At 35.4% G+C, this 27,042-nt stretch overlaps 1 protein-coding gene across 13 annotated transcripts in view; it reads right to left on the reverse strand.

Moving 5' to 3' along the window:
* Positions 1–27,042, reverse strand: part of LOC112049969 (protein tramtrack, beta isoform) — a 536,667-nt gene that overhangs the window by 109,555 nt on the left and 400,070 nt on the right. The window contains exon 5 of one of the 13 annotated variants that reach the window (XM_052884065.1): positions 4,578–4,827. The exons of 10 other annotated variants lie outside the window; for them this stretch is intronic. In XM_052884065.1, coding sequence (XP_052740025.1) covers positions 4,589–4,827 — 239 coding nt within the window. In that variant the 3' untranslated portion in view covers positions 4,578–4,588. Of the gene's footprint in view, positions 1–4,577; positions 4,828–12,633; positions 12,924–25,847; positions 26,789–27,042 lie in introns of those variants that run through there. 2 more of the 13 variants (XM_052884072.1, XM_052884052.1) reach the window with 2 other exon arrangements.

Genomic DNA, 27,042 nt, shown 5'->3' on the forward strand with positions numbered 1-27,042 from the left:
ATTCCATAATAAAAAGGCAAATTTATTGCACTATTTATATCTATTATACATAAATACGTAGAAAAAGTACTAGTCTACTTACTACAAAGTTTGAGTTCTAATTCAAATATTTTTATAGATCCATGCATATATTACATTGTTTTTAAAATACCGACGAAATTTATTATTTTCATAGAGTAGTAAAATATAGGTGAAAAATTCGTGTATCTACCTAAACATAAAGCTGTTATGGTCAAAAAATTATTTAGTCTGATAGAGGAAACCTACAAAAATCTCTACATACGTTCTTACTTTTTAAAAACAATTATAACAATTTATGTGCATTTAATGTTATTGTACTATAGCTTGGCAAGTTCGTTGATAACACTCCCTTGATATGCGGGCGACGGGGGAAAGAATGCGCCTGTGTGAAATCGTGCGTGCGGGGAAGTGAGGTGCATCAGTCGTGGATTTTTCATTCTTCGCTACACGCCTCCCGGCCCGCGCGGACCATCGAGAGTGTTACGAACGAATTTGCCACGCTATAGTCACGGTCTTATATTAGGTTGGATCAATTTCAACTTAAAGATTAACACAATTCCGATAGATTCTAAATTGTAGAACTCAAAACGATCTCGACGTAAAAAATAAAACAAGAAAAGATAGATATTAGTCATGTCTAAAAACCCTTGCTAATAATCTTTTAGAAATAATACTAAGACTACTAGTAAGTACTAAGTACCTGTGTTAATTAAGCCTGTACCTTTTTAATGTTTTTATGCTTACTATTAATTATTTTTTTAATTAAATGTTAATTGTTTTTATTTTATGAATATTTTATTATTTAAAAATATTAAGTAATTATTTTTTTTTTATCTTAAAGTAACAATACAGATATATTTCTTTGATAATAATCAGTAGCCAAGAAAAAAAGAAGCTGATAATATAATAAAATTATGAACATTTTTTATTAATCTATTTTATACATGTGTTTTTTTTTATTATAAGGGTGTCATAAAATATAAAGTGTATAACAATCACAGCCGATTATTTTTTTGCAGAAATATATTTAAAATGAAGTGGTAATATTTTCGGTCAATTTTCAGGGGGTAGGTACATTATTTGTTATCGGATGCACTAAAGGCTAGAAGATGAGGATGGTTTGGAAGGAAAAAACCTCATCGTCACCGTTTACAGTTTTGTCCGACTCGTCATAAACATTTACACAAACTTAGAGCAGTATGGCCATGAATAAATATTTTGTTCCGCCCGGCGACAATCATCTCTTGAAGAGAAATAGACAACCTAACGAATAGAGAACGAGACTTATACAGGGTGCTCGGGAGTATTTCCCATAACTCTAGGGTTGTACTCTATACGGAAAATTAATTAAAAATGTCTGAGGAGCATACGTTCTAAAATGAATATTTTCGGAGTAAAAAATAGTAAGTTTCTTTTGTAAATTAGATTTTAAATTGTGTCATCCTTATATTATGACCTAGCCAAACTTATTCATTGACAAATATCACGAAGTAGCTTACTAGTGAAGTGCGGAGTGCCATTCGCAATATCTCGTCGATATCGACAGTTACCACTATGATTGCGTATTTTAAAATGCAAGGAAAGATAAAGGCGTATGTGTGTTACATGGATAGTCGGAATTATATGAATCACTTTTGTAACACGACTTTCCTTTAGTAACGTGTTTTTATGTTGTCTGTGGTTATATCTATGAGTCGGTCACCATGTTTTTTTTTTGAAATGACAGAGAGGAATGGCTTTAAAAAAACTAAGGTGCGTAACTAAGTGATATTATTCTTATTAATTGTGATCTACATTATTTTAGTTGATTTATTGTGAATTAATGTTAAATACTACTAAAGCATTAGTAGCGAAGTACATAATAAATTAATGAGTAATTGATTTAGCGATTTTAATTTTGTGATCACGAATACTGTTTGAATAAACGGTCAAATCTGTGATTGTGATATAATGATTTTTATTTAATTAACCATTTCTGAGATGCCTTTTAAACTTTGTATGAAAACATAAGAACTTTTTTTTTTTAATTAATTGTGCAGTCCTACTTCTATAAGTGGACTTGTCAACACCTTGAAGTTATGAGAAATACTCCCGAGCACCCTGTATCGCGTCGTAACCGGGAATATTCATCGCGTTGGGAGTTGGGACGAAAAAAATGGGACTGCTACAACCCCGCCATTCGTCGACATTTTTGTCTATTTCTCTTGTCGAATATGTCGTTAGTCGCTAGGCCTACAGAGACTATATGTAGATAGAGGTCTTAAACTTTTTTTTTAAAACTTGTAACTAATTTACGCATAGTACGTGGTTGAGGCATTTTCAGAATCTGCCCACATACGTTTTGAAATAGAATCGGTTCGTGGCAATGTGTATTGTCCAGTAGAATGATTTCATCGTTAATTGTATGTATTTTCGCTTGACATCTGTTACTGCTGTACATGGAACATTCCCATCGAGTCTTGTTTGTCATCTTGGCTACGTATGATCTCTTGACGAACTTGTAACCTTGATAGCATATAGCTTTCTTACACTGCCCGCTTGTAAGCAGCACCGCTGCAAACAACAACGTATAAATAAGTTATTTGAAGGTATTTTTCAATATAATTAGATAGTTGTTCTAATATCTATTATTAGCATATCTCCGGCGGAAAAGCCCATTACTTTCACATGCATTAACGACAAGTTATCAAGTAATAGTGGCAGCATCGAAAATTATCGCTCTTTTTTTAGTACTGAACAAAAGATACATCAATATTTTCGTTGCCGCCGCAATTCTGCTGACTATGTCTTTGTATGTCTTCACGAGAGATCTCGTGGCGCACATCTTATAGTCAAGACAAATTAGTTGATACTCGATAGGTTTATGTAGTTTAGGAGTTTAAATTGTCACCTTCAGATTCCAATAACGAGACTCCATGCACATGCAAATGTACTATATAGATATACCTATTAGGCTCAGAATGCAGAAAACTCCAGAAGCTACGTTTAGTCGTCATTATAGAGGACGCATTGTGTACAAAAATTATACCTTTAGGCTGCCTGTCCACCAAAGTGGAGCAAGGGAGCGGAGCGGATTTGCAGACTATGTTAAATAAATAAATGTTAAAGGACATCATTCATTTTGGGCCCTTTTTGAAAGTGCCGGCCAACGAAAAGAAATGACACGAATCGTTAGAACTAATCATTTGAAGTAATAGCTCATATGGCATAAAAGTTGTCAGGTGGCTCTGAACCAAATTATACAGGTTCGATGATTCGTTATTTCTATACATTTTGTCAACTTTTAAAAGAAAAAAAACTAGAAATACAATCTTTGTGGCATACTAACTATTGCTCCAAATGTACAGTTCTAACGATACGTATCAGTTTTTTTTCTTGGCGGGCACTTTCGAAAATCGATAAAATGTATGGAAATAACGAATCGTCGAACCTGTATAACTTGGTTCAGAACCCTTCTACAACTTTTATGCCATATTAGCTATTGCTCCAAATGTACAGTTCTAACGATACGTATCAGTTTTTTTTCTTGGCGGGCACTTCTAACGAGTCGTGCCATTTTTTTTTGTTGGCCGGCATTTTCAAAAAAGAGCCCAGAAATGTATGGTGCGTGAATGATCTCCTTTAATTTATTTACCCCGCTCCGCTTACCGAATTTTTAATCTAGCTCACATGTCCTTGTCCACTTAAGAGGAGCGGAGATTTTGTGCAATCCTATTACTTAATATTTCTCCGTTTCTCGGCTCCGCTGCCTCGCTCAACTTCGGTGGACTGGCAGCCTTATAGTACGTCACAAAATACGGCATACACAAATAAATCACTTGTTCGTGAAATTACACCAAAAAATAGTAATTTGGTATATGAACAGATTTTGTATAATCTGTACACATACCTAATACATACCCTAGTTAAAAACCTTGTGCATGCCTCTGGCTTTATTGTACCAAATTATTAATCATTGTGGAAGTTACGCAAGTAGTTCATTCAAACGTGCAATTTTAATTTAGCATGAAGGTTCAATTTAGCTTCCACGATTCCACGATCACTGAACACGACAAATTAAATAAAAAGTCAGTTTTTTTTATTTATAGTCGAAATATTTAATTAATTAAATCATTATTAAGTAAGTTTTTTTTCAAGGCACTTAACGAAATAGTCACGCCTGATTATTATTATTTACGGGAACGGGAACTACGCTGACTCACCAGCGTCATTTTCACAAATTTTACTTCATCCATTTATTAAGTATACTCTTATATACACAATAATAAGCATACAAATTACTCCGTGGCGCAGTGGTATGTGCGGTAACTTTACAAGACGGAGGTCCTGGGTACGATCCCCGGCTGGGCTGATTGAGGTTTTCTTAATTGGTCCAGATCTAGATCTAGATTGTCTAGTCACCACCCTACCGACAAAGACGTACCGCCAAGCGATTTAGCGATGTGGATTTTCATCCTCATCCAAACAAGTTAGCCCACTTCCATCTTAGATTGCATCATCACTTACCATCAGGTGAACTAAAAAATTATAAAAAAATGAAATGAAAACTAATTAAATTATAAATAAATCATTTTTGTTTTGTAATAGACAACTTATAATGATTATTATTAGTTGGTTTATGGCAATGTTCATTCTTGACGTCCACTATGATATAACCAACGGTATATATGATGGCGCGGCATCCTTTCCAGCAGTGGGTGGAGCAAACCCACCGTTTAACATCCGTCCCTTGTTTGTTCTTCTTGTGATAGAATGTGTAGCCGCCCAACCTTATCAATCTTCTTCCACTCTCAATGATGAATTTAGCTGAAAAGCAAGTAAAGTGTTAATTAATATTGTAAATGCGAATTTGTAACGTTCCCAAAGCTACTAGGTACTCAAGGTACCCGTCAATAATAATGATATATTTTTTCATAAATATAGTAAAGTAAAGGTAACAGAGGGCCTAGTGGCAGTTTGATACTGTTACTATCGCGTTAACGTTAAAGCGAATTTCTAAGGAATTGAAACAGCGCCATCTAGTGGCACTACTGCACAACTGTTTCAATTCCATATAAATTCGCGTTTACGTCAACGCGATAGCAACAATATGAAAATATTGAAAACCCCCACTAGGCACACTGGTATAGTGCACTAAAAAGTAAATGTAATAAATAAAGGCAGCTGCAAACTAGCGTTAGTCTGGTGGGCAAAAATCGTAAAACAGTATTTTTAAAGTTATACCTTAGTACATACAGTTATTTTTAAAGTTATACCTCAGTACATAAAATGTATCACACTTCACATCACACATATTATAAAGGCGAATGTTTATTTGTTTGCCAAATCGCTTTAGTAACCGCAGCGTAAAGGAGGAACAAATATACTTACACATTTACACACTTACTACACACAGTTAACACAGTAAGTATGAAAGTGTGTAAGAATGTTTGTTCCTCCTTTACGCTGCGGCTACTGAAGCGATTTGACTGAAATTTGGAATAGATATAGATTTTATTCTGAATTAACATAAAGGCTACTTTTTATACCGAAACAAATCACGTGGGATTTGTGATAAGCAGAATTTGACGCGGACGGAGTCGCGGGCGTTCTTTAGTATCTAATAAAATCATTATTAATTAAATATATAATTAACTAATTAGTACGTTTATTTCTTATAAATCACTTAGTACAATTGATTAAAGTATCAAGCCTGGTTACAGGTTAAAATGTTGGGAACTTCGTCCGTAACACTCCTGACGTTGCGCGCGGGCCGGAGGGCGATGCGATGCGTAGCGATGATGATGATGTGTAGCGATGAATGAAAAACTCATGACTTATGCACGTCACTTTCCCGCACGCACGATTTCACATCCGGGCAGTCTTTTCCCCTGTCGCCCGCAAACTATGGAAGTGTTATGAACGAACTTGTCAGACTATAAGCAAAGACATTTTCCTATTTCTTTTCTTTTGTCCTTTTTTCCTTGACTGTTTTATTTATTTCCTGAACATTTTCAATTGCATTCTTAGATATTTCCTGTTTTTTTTTTCTCGGCGTCTTCTATTTCTTTTCATGATTGTGTTCGTTATAGATAGCGATTATTTTGTTATCAACTATATGCAGGAAAGCCCTGCAGTATTTGTTCTGGGTACAGCACCATCGTTTCTTGTTTTTATTGTAGAATCCCGGTTTTAAATAGAACGTGTTTTCCCCTACTTTTATATTCGTATTGCCCTTTTTTGTTTTTATGAGTGTGACTGGAAAACAAAGAAAAGTGTATTAAGTAATATTTCAAACAAATAATTAGTTCCTAACTACATAATTATCAGCCTATTTAAAACCTATTTTGTAAGGCCTGCATGGCACAGTGGTGTGCGTGGTGGATTTACAAGACCGAGGTCCTGGGTTCGATCCTCGACTTGACCGATTGAGGTTTTCTTAATTGGTCCAGGCTCGCTATTCACTACTTTGGTCTTCATTAACAACCCATAAAATAAACATAGATTCAACTGAGAAATGTCTACCTACTGTATGATATTTATAAAATGTTATCAGCCGACGCTGGATGACATTTGTTACAAAGAAGTTCAAATAAAATCCAATCAAAATTCATTTATTTCAAGTATTTAAGGTAATTACTTCGATTCCCGTTCCCATAGGAATACGGGGATAATATATAGCCTATAACCTTCCTCGATAAATGAGCTATCTAACACTGAAAGAATTTTTCAAATCGGACCAGTAGTTCTTGAGATTAGCGCGTTCAATCAAACAAACAAACAAACTCTTCTTTATAATATTAGTATAGATATGCTACGAAGAAGGCAGTAGTAGTAAAATATCCATCACATTCAAAAGTAAATTTATTATTTATTGTTTACATTTTGGCGTAATTTCGAACAGCTAATCTATGAAGCATGATTCCAAGCATATTATAGTGTTTTTCAGATAGCATGGGTTCGGTGACAGTTCGTTCGTTCATATTAAAAGTTTGCCGCGATTCACGATAACAGTACGTATTGTGAACGTCATAAAGTCACCGTACCCATCTGAAAAACATTTTAGGGAATACATATATTGTAAGTGAAGACTATTTTATTGAATTTAAAGTATATCTAAAGATTGATTAAATCTAGGTTAGTATATGTAATATAATGGTATTATAATTTGTCACTACTTTAGTATACTTTGAGATCAATAAGTACTAGTACTAAAATGAGCTACTGGGTATATTTAAATACTTTAAATATTAAATTCAAATATGGCGGGTCTCAAAATTTTGAATGTGTTAGTTACACTGACGTCAACGTAGTGTAAATAATATATAAAGAAACGTTTACACTAAACCGTAGTAGTGAAAATTTTTTGTTTCGATGAAACCTATTTAAAAATTCTGCTTCGAATTTCAAAAGAGAGATCCGCCATTTCCACACCCAGAATGTGGATATAATTTCAAGACTTTTCCATCAATGTATATAAACAGTCTACCAAAATAATTATGTAATTGTTCATTGCAACTATTTCTACAAGTTATAACTTTCATTAACAATATACATATATATTATAATTATAATTATAAATATATATTATAATTAGACTCCGTTTTAGACACTACATTCATATTTTTCAGGTACTTCATCAGGTACCTCGATATGCCACTCACTCGTATCCTTACATTTTAAATATTTTAACACTATTCTTAATATACAGGGTGCTTTCCCATAACTCTGGGGTTTAATAATTTACTTGATTAATTAAACATGCGTTTTATTTTTTTTTACGAATATTTGCCATATTTTTAAATATTGGTCATATTTAAAAATAGACTATCTATCTAGATATCTAGATTATCTAGATATCCTTATAATGACGTAGCCAAAGTTTAAAATTTTAAAATGCAAATATAGATAAGGGCGTGTTATATGGATAGTCGAAATTATTAATTAAACATGCGTTTTAAAATTAATATTTTCGGAGTAAATAATATTTCTTTTGTAAATAGATTATAAAATGTGTCCCATAAACGCATCTTTATAATTATGACGTAGCCAAACTTTAAAATTTTAAAATGCAAGTATAGTTAAGGGCGTGTATTACATGGATAGTTGGAATTATTTGAATTAGTTTGTATGGAAACATATTTTCTTTTTGTTTTTAGTTAAAAAAATATTAGTTATGACTTATGCATTTCGGCTTCTATAAGTGGACTCGTCAACACCCTGAAGTTATGGGAAATACTGCTAGCCTACCAGCACCCTGTCAGGGCCGGACCGTCCATACGGCGAACGGAGCGATCGCTCCAGGCGCCAAATCCTAGGGGGCGCCGAAATGGTAAAGACAAGATCGAAAAGAAATTTATTTCTTTTCGATCTTTTCCTACCTTCTGATCAGTTCGAAGGCGGTATCAAGTTAGTGCTGTGTTAATCAAAACCGTATCTGAAAGAAGTGTCTGAAAATCCAGTTAAAATCTTTATGATTTAAACGGCTTTAATCGAATCGAAATCGAACGGTCGAATTGAGAAACCTCCTAATTTTTTGAAGTCGGTTAAAAATGTATGACATTCCGATATACGTTAGGCTACGAACTTTTCAAACGTCCCTAGTATATAATGTTAGGAGTAAACAGGAAAGGCGCCATAATTAGATCTCGCTCCATTCTAAAATTTACCTCGGGCCGGCGCTGCACCCTGTATATAAATATAACAACGAAGATAATACATTATGTTCGTTTATCTACTACAAACACAATGTCTATCCATCAGAGTGAATCAAATCACTCAAATCTATTGAATATAATTACCAATAAGAATTTGAAAGATGAAAACTGTTTTGAAAGTTTTGTATTATATTGTTACGGAGAACCCTATTACTAGTAACATAGGGTTCATAATCGCTCGCTATTATGAACATACAATATTTATAACACTATCTTAACTATTCAATAAAACGGCTCTACACTGCTAAATTGGTAATGATTTTTGGTAAATATATCTTTTACACGTATTTTTTAAATATATCTATTATACGTTTTTGGTGAATATGATAATACGAATTAGATACGAGTATATATCCAGAAATCTGGAAAATCTAGAAAATTGTCTACTACATAAAATTTTACTTGCAACTAGAATTTACCATTCTTTCAAAATGAATGAAATGGCGTTTAATGAAGAATATGCTTTTTTCTTTTTTCTTTTTCTGAGGAATCATTTATAAATAGATTTAAAAATCGAAAAATTATCAAAATACATCATCTAAAATCTGATTTTAATTCCTATAACCGAAATCTCACAACATGTGTGTGTGTATAAGTACTCATTTATATAGTTTATATAATATGCAAAAGAATTGCATTTAAGTATATAAATGAATTAAATACATAATAGGCTAAAACTCACGTGATGCATCATTGGAGTGTGCCCGACTACGTTCTTACAACGCAGCACGATCTAACCTTGCGTAGCAAGAACCAGCTCATGATTATGGACCTTGTAAGGATCCGAAACCAGTCGGGCATACTCCGACATTCTATCAAATGAGTTTTAGCTGTGTTTCTTTAAGTTAATATGAATAACACAAGTTTATATTCTTCTATACAAATTAGTGGTTATGAATATTATTTATGTTAACAATCTCATTGTCTATGGTGTATATACAGGCTTTGCAGCCGCGGAAAACGTGCGTGGCGCATATCCAGCGTGCCTTGATCTTGCTCACACTTGACCGGCGACTGAACGGATAGCCGTTTGCTTTGATCATCATTCGACCGGTGCGCTTTGACTCGATAAACTGACACACAACTGTAAAACACAAACATGAGTTATATGTGTATTCGGAATTGTTTATATTTGTAAATAATAAGGGCGTGTCCAAACATAGCGCGGCAGCAACACGCAGCCATCGCGGGACACAGTGCGACGCGACTAGTGTACAGCAACACGCGGTATTCGCGGGCGTCGGTCGACAAACACAATGCGATTGTCGCGCGCGGCGTGTCGCTCACGATGTTTGGACACGCCCTTAAATCTTATCTGATATCTGAGCATAATATATTAATGCGGAAGATCATTAATCACGAAATCTCAAAAACCGCTTGATGTGCATCGCTGAATATTATAAATAGTAAGGGCGTGTCCAAACATAGCGCGGCAGCAACACGCAGTCATCGCGGGACTTTGCGACGCGACTAGTGTACAGCACGCGGTATTCGTGCGCGTCGGTCGCAAACACAGTGCGAATGTCGCGTGTCGCTCACGATTGTTGCGCTGTTTGGACACGCCCTTATTTATCTTGACAGATGCATTTGAAACGCTTTTCACGCTGTCGAGTTATAAAATCATCGCTTACAGAGGGCCTAGTGGCAGTTTGATACTGCGACGATCGCGTTGACGTAAACGCGAATTTCTAAGGAATTGAAACAGCGCCATCTAGTGGCACTACTGCACAACTGTTTCAATTCCATATAAATTCGCGTTTACGTTAACGCGATAAAAACGTCGACACGAAACGTTTAAGCGAGTCGACAACATAACGTCCACGACTCACTTGTCTATGGTAAATACAAAAGAAATAGATTAACTATGTAGATAACATTCAAGGGCATGGTCCAAAAGCTTTTGATTCCAGCACATTTTTTTTTTAAATATAAGCAATTAACAAAAAATCGACTTGATCATTTTTACAAAAAATATAATATTTTTAATTGACTTCGGAATAAAAAACTTATGCCTGGTAAGCTGTTTGTTAATTAAATAACGTTGAATTTATATTTAGTAGATACTTTATTGAAAAATATATAGGTATAAATCCTATAAGATTTATTGCAAGATTCACGAAAATTTGAACACACACACAAAATGCTTGCTACATATCTTATTATTATGTCATTCATCACGAAATCTCGAAAATCACTTGATGTGCAACGCTGAAATTTGGCAGGGAGCTAGTTCATAGTTAGTAGGTATCCACTAAGAGCGGATTTTGAAATAGGGCCGGATTAAAGAGGGCGTTTTGTATAGCCAGTTGCATACTTCATCCAACACTAAACCTATGGTTATTCGACGACAATGGATGATTGTGGTTGTTATTTATCCTTAGTATGCAATCGTCGTAAGTATGCACCACAGCGCGACATTGCCTGTGGTTGTGCGTTGAACAAATCCATCTGGTTTTTCGCCCCGACATGCTTTGCGTACAAAATGTAAATCCATCTATGCTTAAAAGCTGTTTACCTCTACGCGACGTCACATATTTCACTGTAAGAAAAAACACATTGTGTTGATATAATATACTTCTCCAAATTATTAAAAATAATAATAATAAAAAAATATCATCGTCATCGGCTCACTGCTGAGCTCGAGTCTCCTCTCAGAATGAGAGAGGTTAGGCCAACCACGCTGGCCCAATGCGGATTGGCAGACTTCACACAGAATTAAGATAATTCTCTGGTATGCTGGTTACCTCACGATGTTTTCCTTCACCGTTTGAGACACGTGATATTTAAGGAGGTGCATGCCCCGGACCGTATTCGAACCCACACCCTCCGGAATCGGTGGCAGAGGTCGATATCCACTGGGCTATCACGGCTCTCATAATCATGTGGATAATATAAATATGTAAGGTAAATAAAAAAAAACTGATAATTTTCCTATTCCTGACGCAAATGGAGAATGTTTTAAGGTTTTTGACATAGTTATTCCCAACCTGATGAGCAGATTTGGATAGGTAATATATTTTGTATCAGAAATCTGATTTTGTGGCATATATCTATCAATCTTGTCGATTAAATACCTATGTAAAATTACAGCATTTTCAAAAAAAGCGACACAAAATTAGTCACTCTCTCTAATTTTACTAACAACCAGATAAACCAATTTGGATACATTGTTATAGTGGGATTTTTGACACATTACGTTACTCTATAGCTAATCTAGAACATAAATCCAATGTATAGGATTATAAAGCAAATCTTTCCCAAGCAACAACACCAAAAAGATCGTCGAAGGGTCAAATAAGGTACATATAGAGTAACACTAGCACCATGTATGTACAGAGCCCTGAAAATAATAATTATTAAGGAATATAGAATGTGGGTAGTTTTATTTATTAATTAATATTTATTAAAATGTTTCATGGACTTGTTTTATTTTAAAAAATCAATTTTTTTATTTGCTTGGTAGACAATTTGCCTATAGATCGAAAAACAAAATTTCACCTTTAATCCGAAAATGGCAGACGTCCACAGATCCGCATCGTACGTATCGGACGCATGTACGATGAATAAAATGCGTTCGATTCGTACGATGCAGATCAGTGGACGCACTAACTTGTATGACTTTCAATACAAATAATACTAGAAGAAGAATAAAGTCCGTTTGATGCGATGCCGACGCCATTACATAAACTTTTATGTTGAAGGGTAATATAGAAAAAAAAGTATTGACTGTAAAAATACAAGTATAGTCTGGCAAGTTCGTTGATGACACTCCCATGATATGCGGGCGACGGGGGGAAAGACTGCGCGGGTGTTAAATCGTGCGTGCAGGGAAGTGTGGTGCATCATCGCAACACGACTCTCGGCCCACGCGGACCATCGGGAATGTTACGAACGAAGTTGCCAAACTATAACAATATTAATTATTTCACAGACTTTTTTATTTCGAAAAATAAAAACAAAATTCAAAATTCAATCACATTATCAAGATTCCCAAGTCTAAGTCTCTATTACCTGGAATACAATGGTTATGATCGTTTATAATTTTAACAATTTCACCCTCGATTGTATGTACTAGAGCCCTGCACCCCCTGTGGTTGTGTGTTGAACAGATCCATCTAGTCTTCACCCCCGATACACCTCGCACGCAAAATGTATAGCCGTTCACACACAGAAGCTGTCTGCCTCGACGCGACATCGTATATTGTACTGGAAGAAACACGTGTTTTTATTAATTTAATAAAGCTTTACTAAAGAGAATGCAGGCGGCTCAGGACCGTGGTGTTTGGTACAAACAAAAAGTCTATATCCTGCGGCAAACTGATAATGATGATGATAAAAACCTAAATAGGTCCTGTAGTGTTTGTGTATATATGTACACCGGTAGTGGGAGAAAGCGGGCAGTCTGTCATTGTCATCGAGAGATGGCGGACGTGTGCCGCTGGCCATTATAGTGTATAATAGTGAACTGGTGAGACAGTGAATTACTGCTATAACAGTAAGGACAAGGGACCTTAAAGATCTACAATTAGATAAGGGGCAGGACTCACATACGAGAGGTCTAGGCTTCGATCCGCAGTCGTTGTATCCATTCGATCCACAGTAAACACTCCTAGCAGGGATTTTTACGTTTATACGGAAATATTTTAAAAATTAGACAAAAATATTCTTTAATTCTTTAAAAAAAATAAAGGAGTTTGGTTATTGTCAAACTGACTCTTTAAGCTGGGCTCAATTCGCCGGATTAATTCAGAATTTTATACATTCTGAATTGGCCCAAGTGGTAGGCTGCTGAGCTTGAGTCTCCTCTCAAAATGTGAGGGGTTAGGCCAATAGTCCACCACGCTGGCCCAATGCGGATTGGCAGACTTCACACACGCAGAGAATTATGAAAATTCTCTGGTATGCAGGTTTCCTCACGATATTTTCCTTCACCGTTTACGAGACACGTGATATATAAAATCCATACTGCACTTTACTTTTGTAAGTAATCAGCTACTGTAAACTGGGCTGTTTGAAATTATACAGCCGAACAATAGACCCTTGGTCCTTTTTGGAAAACGGTTAAAAATTAAGGCAAGAGTGAATAGGCATTTTCTAGGCAAGCGTGCTTCAACTAGACCTTATAATTGCTTTCCACCAGGCATGATTGTAGTCAAGCGCAAGTAATTTAGAATATAAAAAAGTACCACGGTATGTACTAATATTCTCTCATTAAAGTTTATTCTTAAGTTTCACATGCACGTTACACGTTATCATCATTATAAAATATATATTTTATTTTACAAACAACAACAAAGTCTTAAGGCTAAGTCACATGAGGAGAGTTTTCGACAATTTCTCTCAAGCAAAGATCTTATCACCACAATTTCACTTTGCAAATGAGCACTAAATAAAGCCCGAGACCGTGACGCGCGACCACTTTTGTTAGCATAAAGCGATCATATAAAGCAGGGGGTCGCGCGGTCGCAGATCGCGGTCGCACGTCGGAACGGTCTACCTTTAGTTTGAATTTATATGGAGCACTGAAAAAAGTGTCGCGTGACGCGGTCTCTTTGTTTAGTGCTTCATAAAAATTCATACAAATCAGTGGGTCGCGCGGTCGCAGATAGCGGTCGCGCATCGCTGTCGCCAATAACGGAAGGCTACCTTTACGATCCCTTTTCTGTATGTGTGCTATAACCTTAATTTGAGGAGAACAAAAATATTGGTCAAATTCAATAGATTTAATAAATATTAAAAAAAATCAGTGGTTATGAGAATTACAAATTTTGACAACTTCATCGTTAACTGTATGCACGATAGCGCGACACCCCCTGTTGTTGTGCGTGGAGCAGTTCCATCTAGTTTTGAGTCCCAACACACTGTTAGTGTGTTTGCAAAACGTGAACCCGTCTATGGACAATAGCGTTCTACCACGACGTGACGTCACATAGCTTACTGGAACAGATAACTTATTTTAACATCATTAAGGGACTTCACGCACTATGCAGCCACGAGGACGAGTCGTTGGTCGTGATATCAGACCAATTACCTTCTATAGGGCCTGCCTCGCTAGAGGTTACCCCTCTGTCAACACTATATGATCATGATCAAACGTGTCATACGTGTCAACGTATACACACGTGTGTTAAAATTATACGTGTGTGTATTACGATTTAAAATTTATAGCTCTGTGTAGTGTGTGTGCGTTTACTTCATCCACTTCAAAAAACGACACGCAATTTTGTTGGCGAATTTGAGAGTGATACAAGTCCAATAGAAGGTAATTGGTCTGTGGTCGTGATCCCAAAAGCGTCGGTTTACCTGCGGTCAGATTTTTTTTTTTTTTATTCTTTACAAGTTTAGCCCTTGACTACAATCTCACCTGATGGTAAGTGATGATGCAGTCTAAGATGGAAGCGGGCATACTTGTTAGGAGGAGCCCCATGGTCAGAAGCTACACAGACCACACAAGCCATTTAGCGTTCCGGTACGATGCCGTGTAGAAACCGACAGGGGTGTGGATTTTCATCCCACTAGTAACAAGTTAGACCGCTTCCATCTTAGATTCCATCATCACTTACCATCAGGTGAGATTGTAGTCAAGGGCTAATTTGTAAAGAATGATAAAAAAGCAGGCCTAACGAGGCTTGAGTTTATTCTCATATAACTATATGCAACAACACACACACAGAAGAACACAAGAAGTTAAAAAAAGTAGAAAAGTTTTGCTGTTTTCCGAAAAAAAAAAAAAACAATTACTACAACTTTATTTAGAAATTACAATAATTTCGTTCACACTATCTCGTATTCATAGTCGAAGTATGCCCGACTAGTTTCGAACACATACGGGGCCCTTAGTCATGAGCTGGTTCTTGCATCGCGGCACGATCCATACTGCGAAGCGGCTGCGCGACGCGCTGCTGCTCGCATTGCGCGCTCGGAGAGGGGTTGAGACGGGTTTAAATTCTAAAATATCTCGTGTTCGTTGCCTTCGTGGTTGTGTGGGTTTCTGACTTTCACCACTTCACCCTCTATGGTGTGAACACCCGCTTTGCATCCCTTAGAGTTGTGTGTCGAACAAACCCATATGGTTTTCTTGCCCTTGGTTACTTTGGCGTAAAAAGTATAACCGCCTAGGTACAAAAGCTTTTTACCGCGAAGCGAAGTAACATATGTCACTGTAAGAAACAATTAATATTATATTTTTTTTAAATATTCATCATCAACATTGACAACCCATGTTCGGCTCTCTCTTGAGCACGTGTCTCCTCTCAGAATGAGAAGGGTTAGGCTAATAGTCCACCACGTTGGCCCATTGAGGATTCATACACTTAGAAAATTTAGAAAATTATGAGGTATGCAGGTTTCCTCACTATGTTTTTCCTTCACCGTTTGAGACACGTGATATTTAATTTCTTAAATGCACATAACTGAAAAGTTAGAGGTGCATGCCCTGGACCGAATTTGACCCTACGCCCTCCGAATCGAAGGCAGGGGTCATATCCACTAGGCTATTACGGCTATTACTAGTACTTACTCTCTTTTTTGAGTTAGTTCATTTGCCGCTATTGGTTAAATATGTAATTTTATCTTCATGAGATAAGTGGTCGACGGATGCTAATAAAACCACGATCTAGTGAAACCACGGTGCGGCTGCTAGTAAGTCTGTCATGTTCTGCCATATTGAATATATCGAGACGCGCGGAGAGCGTCTAGCCAAATGCCAGAGAACGATTTTATATTAACATCACTTTGCATTGCCATCCAAACTAATAATCTATGTAAAATTTTAGTTAGATAGATAACTTATTTAAAACTCTGATTAAAATGAAAATAAAATCCAAAGTTAAGAAAAAGCTTCTAAACACAATAATAATCAATCAATGGTTCCTGAAATAAATTAATGCTCTGAAAGTAAAATGAAAGTCTTAAAGTAGCTAACTTAAAAAATATAGTTATTTTATTATTTACCAAAAACTTATAGGAACTTGGACATAATTATTTTAATTAGCATTTTAGATATAGACCATACATTGTAGGTATTCTTAATATTGACTTACAATACCTTTACTATTTTGAAATATTAATAATTTTTGAACAAGTGTTTTGTTCGTTGTGTACGTATCTCTTGGTAAAAACCAAAGTTACCAAATCATACATGAATAAAAAAATAATAGACTATTAATGAATACGTACATTTAAACTTTTACAGTAGCTACAGAAAACAAGCTAATATAAAGCAAACCTAAAATAATACTATAAAGATGTAGGACTTCATTTTTTGTTACTCGGAAAATACTGGATTTTAAAAACTCTTTCACCAATGGAAGGCTACATTATCAGCGATTAATATGCGAATATTTTATCCCTGTATTCCGACAGAAATCGGAACTATGCAGGTGAAAACGCAGAGGGTTTTCTAGTCCAGTACAAGAAGCTAATAACTTTACTAGCAGACCTAGCCAAGATTCGCTTTGACAGTTACGCAAGCAACCAATCGCTAGAAAATCGGCGACAAACAGTTAAACAGCGAGTTAATAGTCGCTTATATCTAGGATGGGTGTAAGTGGTTGTGATCATTTTTAAGTTTGATAACTTCATCTCCGACGGTATGTGCTACTGCGTGACAACCCTTAGTGTTATGCGTGGAACATATCCATCTTGTCTTAGGCCCTGACACACTGTGGTGACAAAACGTGTACTCATTGATGCTCAAAAGACGTTTGCCTCGCCGCGATAACACGTATTTCACTGAAACAAAAAGTCTAATTATTAACAAAGACATAAGACTATAGAATAAATCTATAGATATTACAAACATTAACTTTAATTTTAAGTTTTCGTTATCACCAGTCGTTTTAAAAGTGCTTGTAAACTAAGCCTTTTTTTATTCTTTACAAGTTAGCCCTTGATTACAATCTCACCTGATGGTAGGTGATGATTCAATCTAAGATGGAAGCGGGCTAACTTGCTAGGAGTAAGATGAAAATCCACACCCCTTTCGGTTTCTACACGACATCGTACCGGAACGCGAAATCGCTTGGCGGTACGTCTTTGTCGGTAGGGTGGTAACTGGCCACGGCCGAAGCCTCCCACCAGCCAGACCTGGACCAATTAAGAAAATCTCAATCGGCCCAGCCGGGAATCGAACCCAGGACCTCCGTCTTGTAAATCCACCTGCGGCACGGAGGCCGTCAAGCCTAATTCAAATAAATGAATTTTGATTTGATTACTGAACGGATTTTCGTGTGGTCTTCACTAATAGATAGTCATTCACGAGGAAGATTCAGGTGTACAATTTGTCAAGGTGTTATGTGAATTTCCTGAAATATAATATCTTGTTGGAGGCATCAGAAAGAAGTGGAACTTAGAAATAACAGGTAATCTGTTTTATTTAGTAAGTTGCAAAATATTGTAACGAACGTTATTCTCTATTAATAAAATACAAATTTATTTTGAGTACATTCAATTTATTTTCCCGTCCGTTTCCCATTCATTTAAAATTTGGCAATTATTGTCTTTGGTTTTGACATAATTAATCAGTTTATTTTGAATTGACGTTTGATAGGACACTGAAGTTTGAACGACTACGGAGGATACTGAAGTTTGAACGATATGCGCAGGCAATGATAATAATTAGACATCAATATTACAATTTATTCGTGGTTGCTAACTGTGGCCCTCATAAAAAGACTCAAAGTCACTCACCGGGCGATAGAGCGAGCTATGCTTGGAGTTTCTCTGCGTGATCGAATCAGAAATGAGGAGATCCGCAAAAGAACCAAAGTCACTGACATATCTCAGCGAGTCGCTAAGTTAAAGTGGCAATAGGCATGGCACATAGTTCGAACAGCCGATGGACGTTGGGGTCCCAAGGTGCTGGAATGGCGATTCCGCACCGGAAAGCGCAGTGTTGCTCGACGCCCCGCTAAGTTTTTTTTTATTTTTTTTTATTTGACCAATTTTCCCATTCCCCTCCAATCCAGTCCACTAGTCGGGAAATACTGTATTAGGAGTGGGAACGACAATAGACCAACGGGGCGGGGATCGAACCACCGCCCCTCGGTGATGAGTACAGATTAGGCAGGGCATCTAATGATGCAAAGTATTTATCACCTATGCGATACTTCGCTAATGGTCCTAAAAATATTTCACTCCTGAAATCCGTTAGCAATAGCGTATTAAGATATTGTTCCCACAATTACATAAACATGACGACGAATAAAAGGTGTTAATCCAGATGTCATCCAAAATTTAAGTATCATAACGGCGATTATTAGTATTCTGTAATTCTGTAAATGGTTTTAAAATATGATACCAGACTATGTTAAATCGAAAAGGATGTCATCCAAAATTATTGTTTCGCTTCTATTTTGTGTAGACACGATGTGGTTATGTTCGTTTCTAATTTTTACAATTTTATCCTCAACTGTGTGAACCACAGCACGACAGTGTCTCCGCGTTGAACAAATCCATCTAGTTTTGGGTCCAGATACAACTTTGGAATAAAATGTGAAACCATCTACGCTCAACAGTCTATTCCCTCGCTGGGATGTCACATATTTTACTGAAAGAAAGAAAAAAAATAAAAATTGAATGTTAATACTTTATCGGTCATATTTATAAAAAAATATTAAGATATAAACCTCAATTTTCTTCAAAGTAAAGTAGACCTAATCACTTTTGGTTTAAATCTTAATCCATGTTAAAAATATGGCAAAAATGTTCTGAGTTAGGTTAAAAATTTCTTTCTTTCTTATTCTTAATCGAAATGACTATTAGTTATAATATTATGTACTCGTGAATCATAAGAAAATTTCGTATTTTTAATCGTATTCATACTAAAAATACACATCAGGGCGCACAGTAGTGCTTGCCGCCAAGTCGAGGAACTGGCAAAGCCCTTACCATTCCTTTCTCTATATTATATATTAAATAGTATGTAAAACAATTCTCATTTTATTCAAAAATTTAAAAATTCTTTTCTTTTATTGAAAAATTGTGAATATTTAACATCAATTCGTTACAAGTTACAATTTTAAACAACTAATTTTTGGTTAACATAAATTTATGACATTATTCCTTTAATAATTTGTTGACGGCAAATAAACACAATATGGATATCTCATACTAGATGGAAAAACATCTACTTTAAAGGACGAACATTCTAGGATTGAATATGTCAAACGTTACAATGACAAATTGACGATAAAAACACCGATGTAGTTCTTCTTTTAAAGGTTTTTGTTAAACATATGAGAACTACATTTATTAAGCCACAACAGCAGAAAAATAGATTTTGATGTCTGTGATTAAACTCATTACATTAATGTTAAGTTCCACTCATAAGTTTCAGGACATCAATGTATGACTTGTAGAGTTGCATGATCAGAGTTAATGTCAGTGATTATGTACATTCCTTATTTTGAGAACTTCATCACCCAAACCTATATGCACGATAGCAGAACAGCTCTTGTGGTTATGTGTGGAACAGACCCATCTTGTTTTATGTGGAGTTGTCGCTTTTTTGCAAAAAGTGTAATCACCAACCCTGAGCAACTGTTTCCCGCGTTGAGACCATGTAATTTGAACATCTGAAACACATTTCAAATCTTCTTCTATTAAATCACTTTGTCATTTAGTTAGTGTATATTTTTTTTGGATGATGTATTCCTGAACTTCGCCTTTGCGACTTCCAAAATTGTTATAATGTTACAAAAAAAATTCACATTAGTTTTTTATATTATTACTAGGGATTTTTTTCAGTTTTCAGCTCAGAGTTACACGATGAACTCGGTTATTATTCGTCTGATACGAGTAAGTACCTATTACTACCTACACCTATTACATACTTATAACTTGCTTCCCTAAAAATATTGAATAATCTGTAGTAACGAACTGGGCAAATGATTATAACTGAAATTCTAGTAACTATGGCCTTAGGTTCAAGTTAATGTAATCTAATAATTATGTGTTGAACGCTGTTGGATACAAATAAATAAATAAATAAACTGTGCTTCTATAACTTGGCCTTAATAATATTAATCTAGTAGAAAATGTTATCTTCAAATATAAAGAATACGTCCAGGTTATTTTTTTACGAGCAGCTTGGTACAAAAATATGGTGCGATGTAGGCAACTGCTATGCTCGAGTAAGATATATTAATGAATAAAACGACGGTTAAGAAAATATTAACTTTTAATCAAGTTTAGTAACAGAGAGTATAATATCACTATTTCCTTATATTGCTAAGTATTTTAACAGTGTACAAAAATACAATTAAATTAGATAACGCAAACTATCAAACAAATCGGAGCAATGGAGTAACCTAGGTTTTGCAAGTTCGTTGTAGGTCCAGTTATTAGCTGTTAGCAGCAGCAGTGGGTTATGATCAAGTATCCTGGGTTCGAGTCCTGGTTCGGTCTATGAAAAATTAAATTTTTCTTCCAAAAACAACCCAGTATTAGGAATTTAGTGGTGAAGTAGTCGGACCCGGTCACCATAAATAACTGAAATTGATAATTACATAATCAAATATTATCACCCTTTTGCCCACCTATCTGTATTGGAGCAGCGTGGTGGGTCTAAGCCGATACCAATCGCCTGTTTTTTATAGACTCTGTAATAGAAAACTATTACTATAGGCTAATGATGATACGAAAGAGCTGTGATAGCCCAGTGGATATGACCTCTGCCTCCGATTCCGGAGGGTGTGGATTCGAATCCGGTCCAGGGCATGCACCTCCAACTTTTCAGTTGTGTGCATTTTAAGAAATTAAATATCACGTGTCTCATACGGTGAAGGAAAACATCGTGAGGAAACCTACATATCTGAGAATTATCTTAATTCTCTGCGTGTGTGAAGTCTGCCAATACGCATTGGGCCAGCGTGGTGGACTATTGGCCTAACCCCTCTCATTCTGAGAGGAGACTCGAGCTCAGCAGTGAGCCGAATATGGGTTGATGACGAACGAATGATGATACAAACCTACAATATACGCACATAAACCTAACGCTGCTTCTATTCGAACAACAAGGATTATCTCTGAAATTAGGCCAAACAGGACAAGAGTGATCTTCTAGGCAAGTTCATTCTACCTTAGGCCATAATTACCAGCAAGTGACAATCTGGTCAAGCGCGAACCTTTATCTATAAGATAAAGGCTTTATTGTAAATCGGAAGACAACACAAGAGAGCAATTGTTACTCGTATCATAATGACAAGAGGTGTGCTCATCTCTTATGTACACTATCTCGTTTTCCACTGTATGTACCAAGGCTTTGCATCGGAACCTCTCGTGACTAGCGCATCTCCACCTGACTTTGCCCCCCTGCGCTCCGTTTACGCGAAACTTGCATCCGTTTATGAACAAAACCTGCTTGCCACGTATTGTTGTAAAGAAAACTTCGTCCAACCCTGTAAAAGTATATGAGTAATTTAAGAACATTTATTAATCGTGTTTTTAATGACAATATTCTAGTTTCTCCTCGTAGCCAACCCTATGGCTGGTGTAATGGTAAGTTAAACTGTAACTAGAAACAATATTATATTATAATTATATACATATATAATATAATATTTATATATAACTATGGAATGCTTCGGCTTGCCTTCACTATTTTGATCTTTATTATCAATCTATTAAAATAAACATCAAATCAATTAACAAAATGTCATCTACATATTGTATGGTATCCACCAGTAAGCATCGGACATATGCTACATAGAATCTCAAATTCGTATATGTCAACTAGCATACGTCAAAGATGGTGAATTATATAGGTATATACAGATTTGTATATTTATTCTGATAAGTTAGCTTAAGTTCCACAATGTATTCTTTCTCATTAAAAAAAATACTATAAATAATTTACATAATATTTATATTATTCATAAATTAATAAAAATAAAAATAAGGGGAATAGTAAAATGAATTAATTATTCATTATTTATTGTAATTATTACTCAATCATCTGTAGTTTCATCAAGTAGGTACAGTTTATCTTGTTGCCTAGGCGCATGGTGGTGATGTCCCAAAGCTAAAACAACGCGCCCGTCGACGGTATGAACTCTCGCAGAGCACGAGCGGTCAGTGCAGCGCCATCTTATTTTATGTTTCGTGACGCAGTTCCTCATATACGAGTAATTGTTCACCAATAACAATGTATGACCGCGGTTGGTTTGAATTATCTTCACTACAATAAAACGAAACAGATTATTTGTGGGCACAAATATTATAATTATCAGCCTATTTTACCAGCACACTACAGGGCCTTCATTATAGGAGAGGGGATATAGGGGCTTACACCCACCACGCTGCTCCACCGCGGGTTGGCAGGCTTTGGGTTATAATGTTAAATTAATTAACAACCACTATCAGATGTTAATCCTAATGGCTGGATGCGGCTTGACGTGATACGAGTGTGTATACTACCAACTTCCCAACTGCGGGCTGCAAAATTTTGACTGAAAATTTATCTCTGACTCAGTAGGTATCTCATAGACATTGGACAAAAATATAATTTAATAATTTAATAAATTAATTATTTTGATTGAGCTTGCAACAAGCAATAAAATAAGATTCTCTTCACTTTTTGATTGATTATTATAATAATAAGCCAGTATCGATACAAAAGTTTTTAAAGAGTTAATAAGAAATAGATCGGGTGTCGAATTCTATAGATTTGAATTTGCATATACATAATATAAAACAAAATCGCTTTCTCTGTTCCTAAGTGTCTATGGATGGACGCTTACAAATATTTAACCTTATTTGATTCAAACCGCATTTTTCATCAAATTGAAATTAAACATGAATTTATTTACAAGTTTAGAAGCATTTCCGACACGTCAGGTTACGTTGTTACGTTGTTATGTTGTTAAGCAGTCTAATTTTAAAATTAAAGTTAAGAAGGTTACAAACACATCTAATCAATAAAATGATTTAAAAAGAAAGTTTCACGTAGACAGTTTAATATTATTTTTCCACGTGGACAAGTAATAAAAGTAGTTTAGTAGGTAATATTACATTCAATAAAGTTTTACATTCATTTATTACGTTTTTGATAATCTTTAGAAATTTACCGTTTTTTTTACCAACTTGATTGTTACACTACCGTGTACTTTTTTGGTAGTAAATTCACGATATTCTTTATTTATTTTTAAAATCAAGTCTTTTTTATTTGGCCTCATTTAGTTAATTAAAACAAGTATATAATTATTATATCACATTTAATTTACACATAAATTTAGAATAAATAAATTTTATTTAGAATATAATACATTCGAACATCGAAAACATTTATATTATGAGATACATTAAATACTTGAAGCTTCGATATATTTAACAGTTTTAATTACAAGCCGACGCCCCGCGGTTTCACTCGCTTACTTCCCGTGGGAAAAAAGATAAAATATAGACATTTGGCTGGTTAGTTAGTAGCCTGGTACTAGACAGTTACCACTCTACCGGCAAAGACGAACCGCCAAGCGATTTAGCGTTCCGGTAAGATCGTCTAGAAACCGAAAAGGGTGTGGATTTTCCTACTCCTAACAAGTTAGCCCACTTCCGTTTTAAATTGCGTCATCACGTGATACTGTCAAGGGCTAGCTTGAAAAAATATAGACACTAACAAATAACGTGGTTTACTGTTAATAGAATATTCAAAATAGGTTCAATAGATCCCCCTAGAGATAGAGATTACCGCCTACAACCTCACAAATTCTCAAATTTTATTAGTAGTAGTATAGGTCTGTGTAGATTTTATAAGAATTTTTATACATCTCTTCACTACTGACGTTCAATTTTAACTGCGCAGTTTTAACTGTACAGTTTTATCTAATCGATATTACAAAAACTGTACAGTAACACACACGAACAATTAAACTGATTAGTTAGATTGTTTAGTTAAAACTGCACGTCAGTAGCACGTTTTTGTAACTTTGATTACATATAACTGTAGGTATAGTTAAAACTGCGCTGTTTAACTGTACAGTTACATTGTTTAGTTAAAACTGCATGTTTGTAACACGGGTAACAAACTAAGTTACTTTCGTAGACTATTTCTTCATCTAGTAGCAATATTAAACATTGATGTAGGACTTTCGCTGACTAACTCGCTCCCAAATAGAATTTCAACATTAAAAAATCGCAATGAGCGAACTATTCATCCATTACTTTAACAAATCTACGAACATTATCTAAAATTAACTTAGAGCCGTGCAAATGGTTATGTTGTTCCTGAGATCTCACCGTGAAACCGTTGACGATGTAGTAAAACGCTCTGCAACCCCGTTTGGTGCACCTCCATCGAATCCGGTCTTTGCCCTCATACTGTTGGTAGAACTTCATGTTTTTGTACATCATATGAATTTTACCGTTGTTAGTTTTGAAGAAATGCGCTGAAATAAAAACCCAAGTTATAATTTACGAGATAAATTAAATATGAACGCGTAGTTCATTAGCATGACTCCAGCATTTTAAAACTGACACAAATCGGTTCAGGCGTCTTCGACTAATCGGTACACTAGACAATGCATAATTTTTTTGATTCGAGTACATAAAATCTTTTTAACAAAAAAGTTCAACAAAAAAAATCATCTGGAAGTATACTTTATTTTAGAATCATATTAATTGATTATGAAACACGGCTAAAACTCACGTGATACGTGTAAGGTCACTTTCACTCCCCACCACTCAACCCCTCTCCGAGCGCGCGATGCGAGCAGCTGCGCGACGAGCAGCCGCTTCGCAGTTTGGATCTTGCCGCGTTGCAAGAACTAGCGCATGACTAATTGGATTCGAAACTAGTCAGGCATACTGCGACCTAATATCACGTGAGTTTTAGCCGTATTTCATAATCAATTAATATGGAAGTATACTATTTCAACCATAAAAAAAAAATTAAAATTGGTTAAGAAATGACGAAGTTATAAGGTAACAAACATACAAACAACATACGCGTCGAACTGAGACCTCCTCCTTTTTTTGAAGTCGGTTAAAAAATACCAATCAAGTTATCAACACATTCTTTTATTTGATAACATGCTTACCTAACATCGACTAATAACTTAAAACTATATTCATTTATCAAATTATGTGAATAGTGTGTAAAAATATTTAAATGAATAAATGAAATCAATAAGATTACTAGGTAGGTCCGTTTATTCATGAAACAAAATGTTTACAGAAACTTAAATTAATTAGTTTGTATATTTGGCAGAGATACCTATTTGACATAATTGTCATATTCTTACTTAATGTCTAATAACAAAAAGAAAATTGGTGAATAACCTCATCAGAAGATGCAACCAGCTACCAGTCTACTTTGTCAGGAATCGGATTTTTTTTTATTCTTTTCAAGTTAGCCCTTGACCACAATATCACCTGATGGTAAAATTTCTGCTGTATATACTACAATCACCTAGACTAAAGCCATTCTCTGTGTGCACTGTTTACTGAAGGTAGAATACACACGCCATTTCATAACTTATTTATTTTAAATTATTTATATTTTTGTATTATGAAATATTATTTAAAATACAATAACTGTATCTAATAGTTCTACACTTATTGCTCAAATTTATTTTCATTATTTTAAGACCAAGTTATTATTATAATTATTAGATGTAAAATGACTATAACCCTTTAGCGATTTATACCCTCATTTTAATTTGTTTGTTGTCAAACATCGAATATGGCTTGAGTTTAGCTATAGCTTGGCAAGTTCGTTGATGACTGAGTGGGTGTGAAGTCGTACGCGCGGGGCATCGCTGCCCCCCATCCATCGGGAGTGTTACGAACTTGCCAAGCTACACTATTTTACATTTCACGTATTTTGACATAACTACGAACATTGTAGTCGAAAACGAATCTCGATTTGGTTTTAGATGTGTATTTATGGGTATGGACTTCGAGTGAGTTGACCACGGATCCGTTAACAGTGCAGTAGAAAGCGTTGCATCCTTTATAGGCGCAGTTCCATCGAATCTTGTCTTTGCCCACTTTGTGCCGGTCGAATCTCATGTTTTTGTACCACATCTGAATTTTGCCCCTGTTATCTTGCAAAAGAAGTGCTGAAACAAAAGCTATAAAGACATTATTTATGTGATAGTTCAAATCTGCTCGCCTTATTTAAGCGTTATAAGCACAATATAACGTTTTAGAACTGAAAACAGTATTTAAAAACATTATTTTATACAATAACATGCTAAATTGAATTTTGAATCATAAGCACTAGGATTTTTTTTAAAACTTTATTAACTTGAAAAAATCTGAGAAATAATAAACTATATTGTACGATTATTAATTCCAGTCAGTAAAATGGCAAGTGCAACTGTCA

The sequence above is a fragment of the Bicyclus anynana genome, chromosome 10, assembly GCF_947172395.1.
Source record: "Bicyclus anynana chromosome 10, ilBicAnyn1.1, whole genome shotgun sequence".
Lineage (NCBI taxonomy): Eukaryota > Metazoa > Arthropoda > Insecta > Lepidoptera > Nymphalidae > Bicyclus > Bicyclus anynana.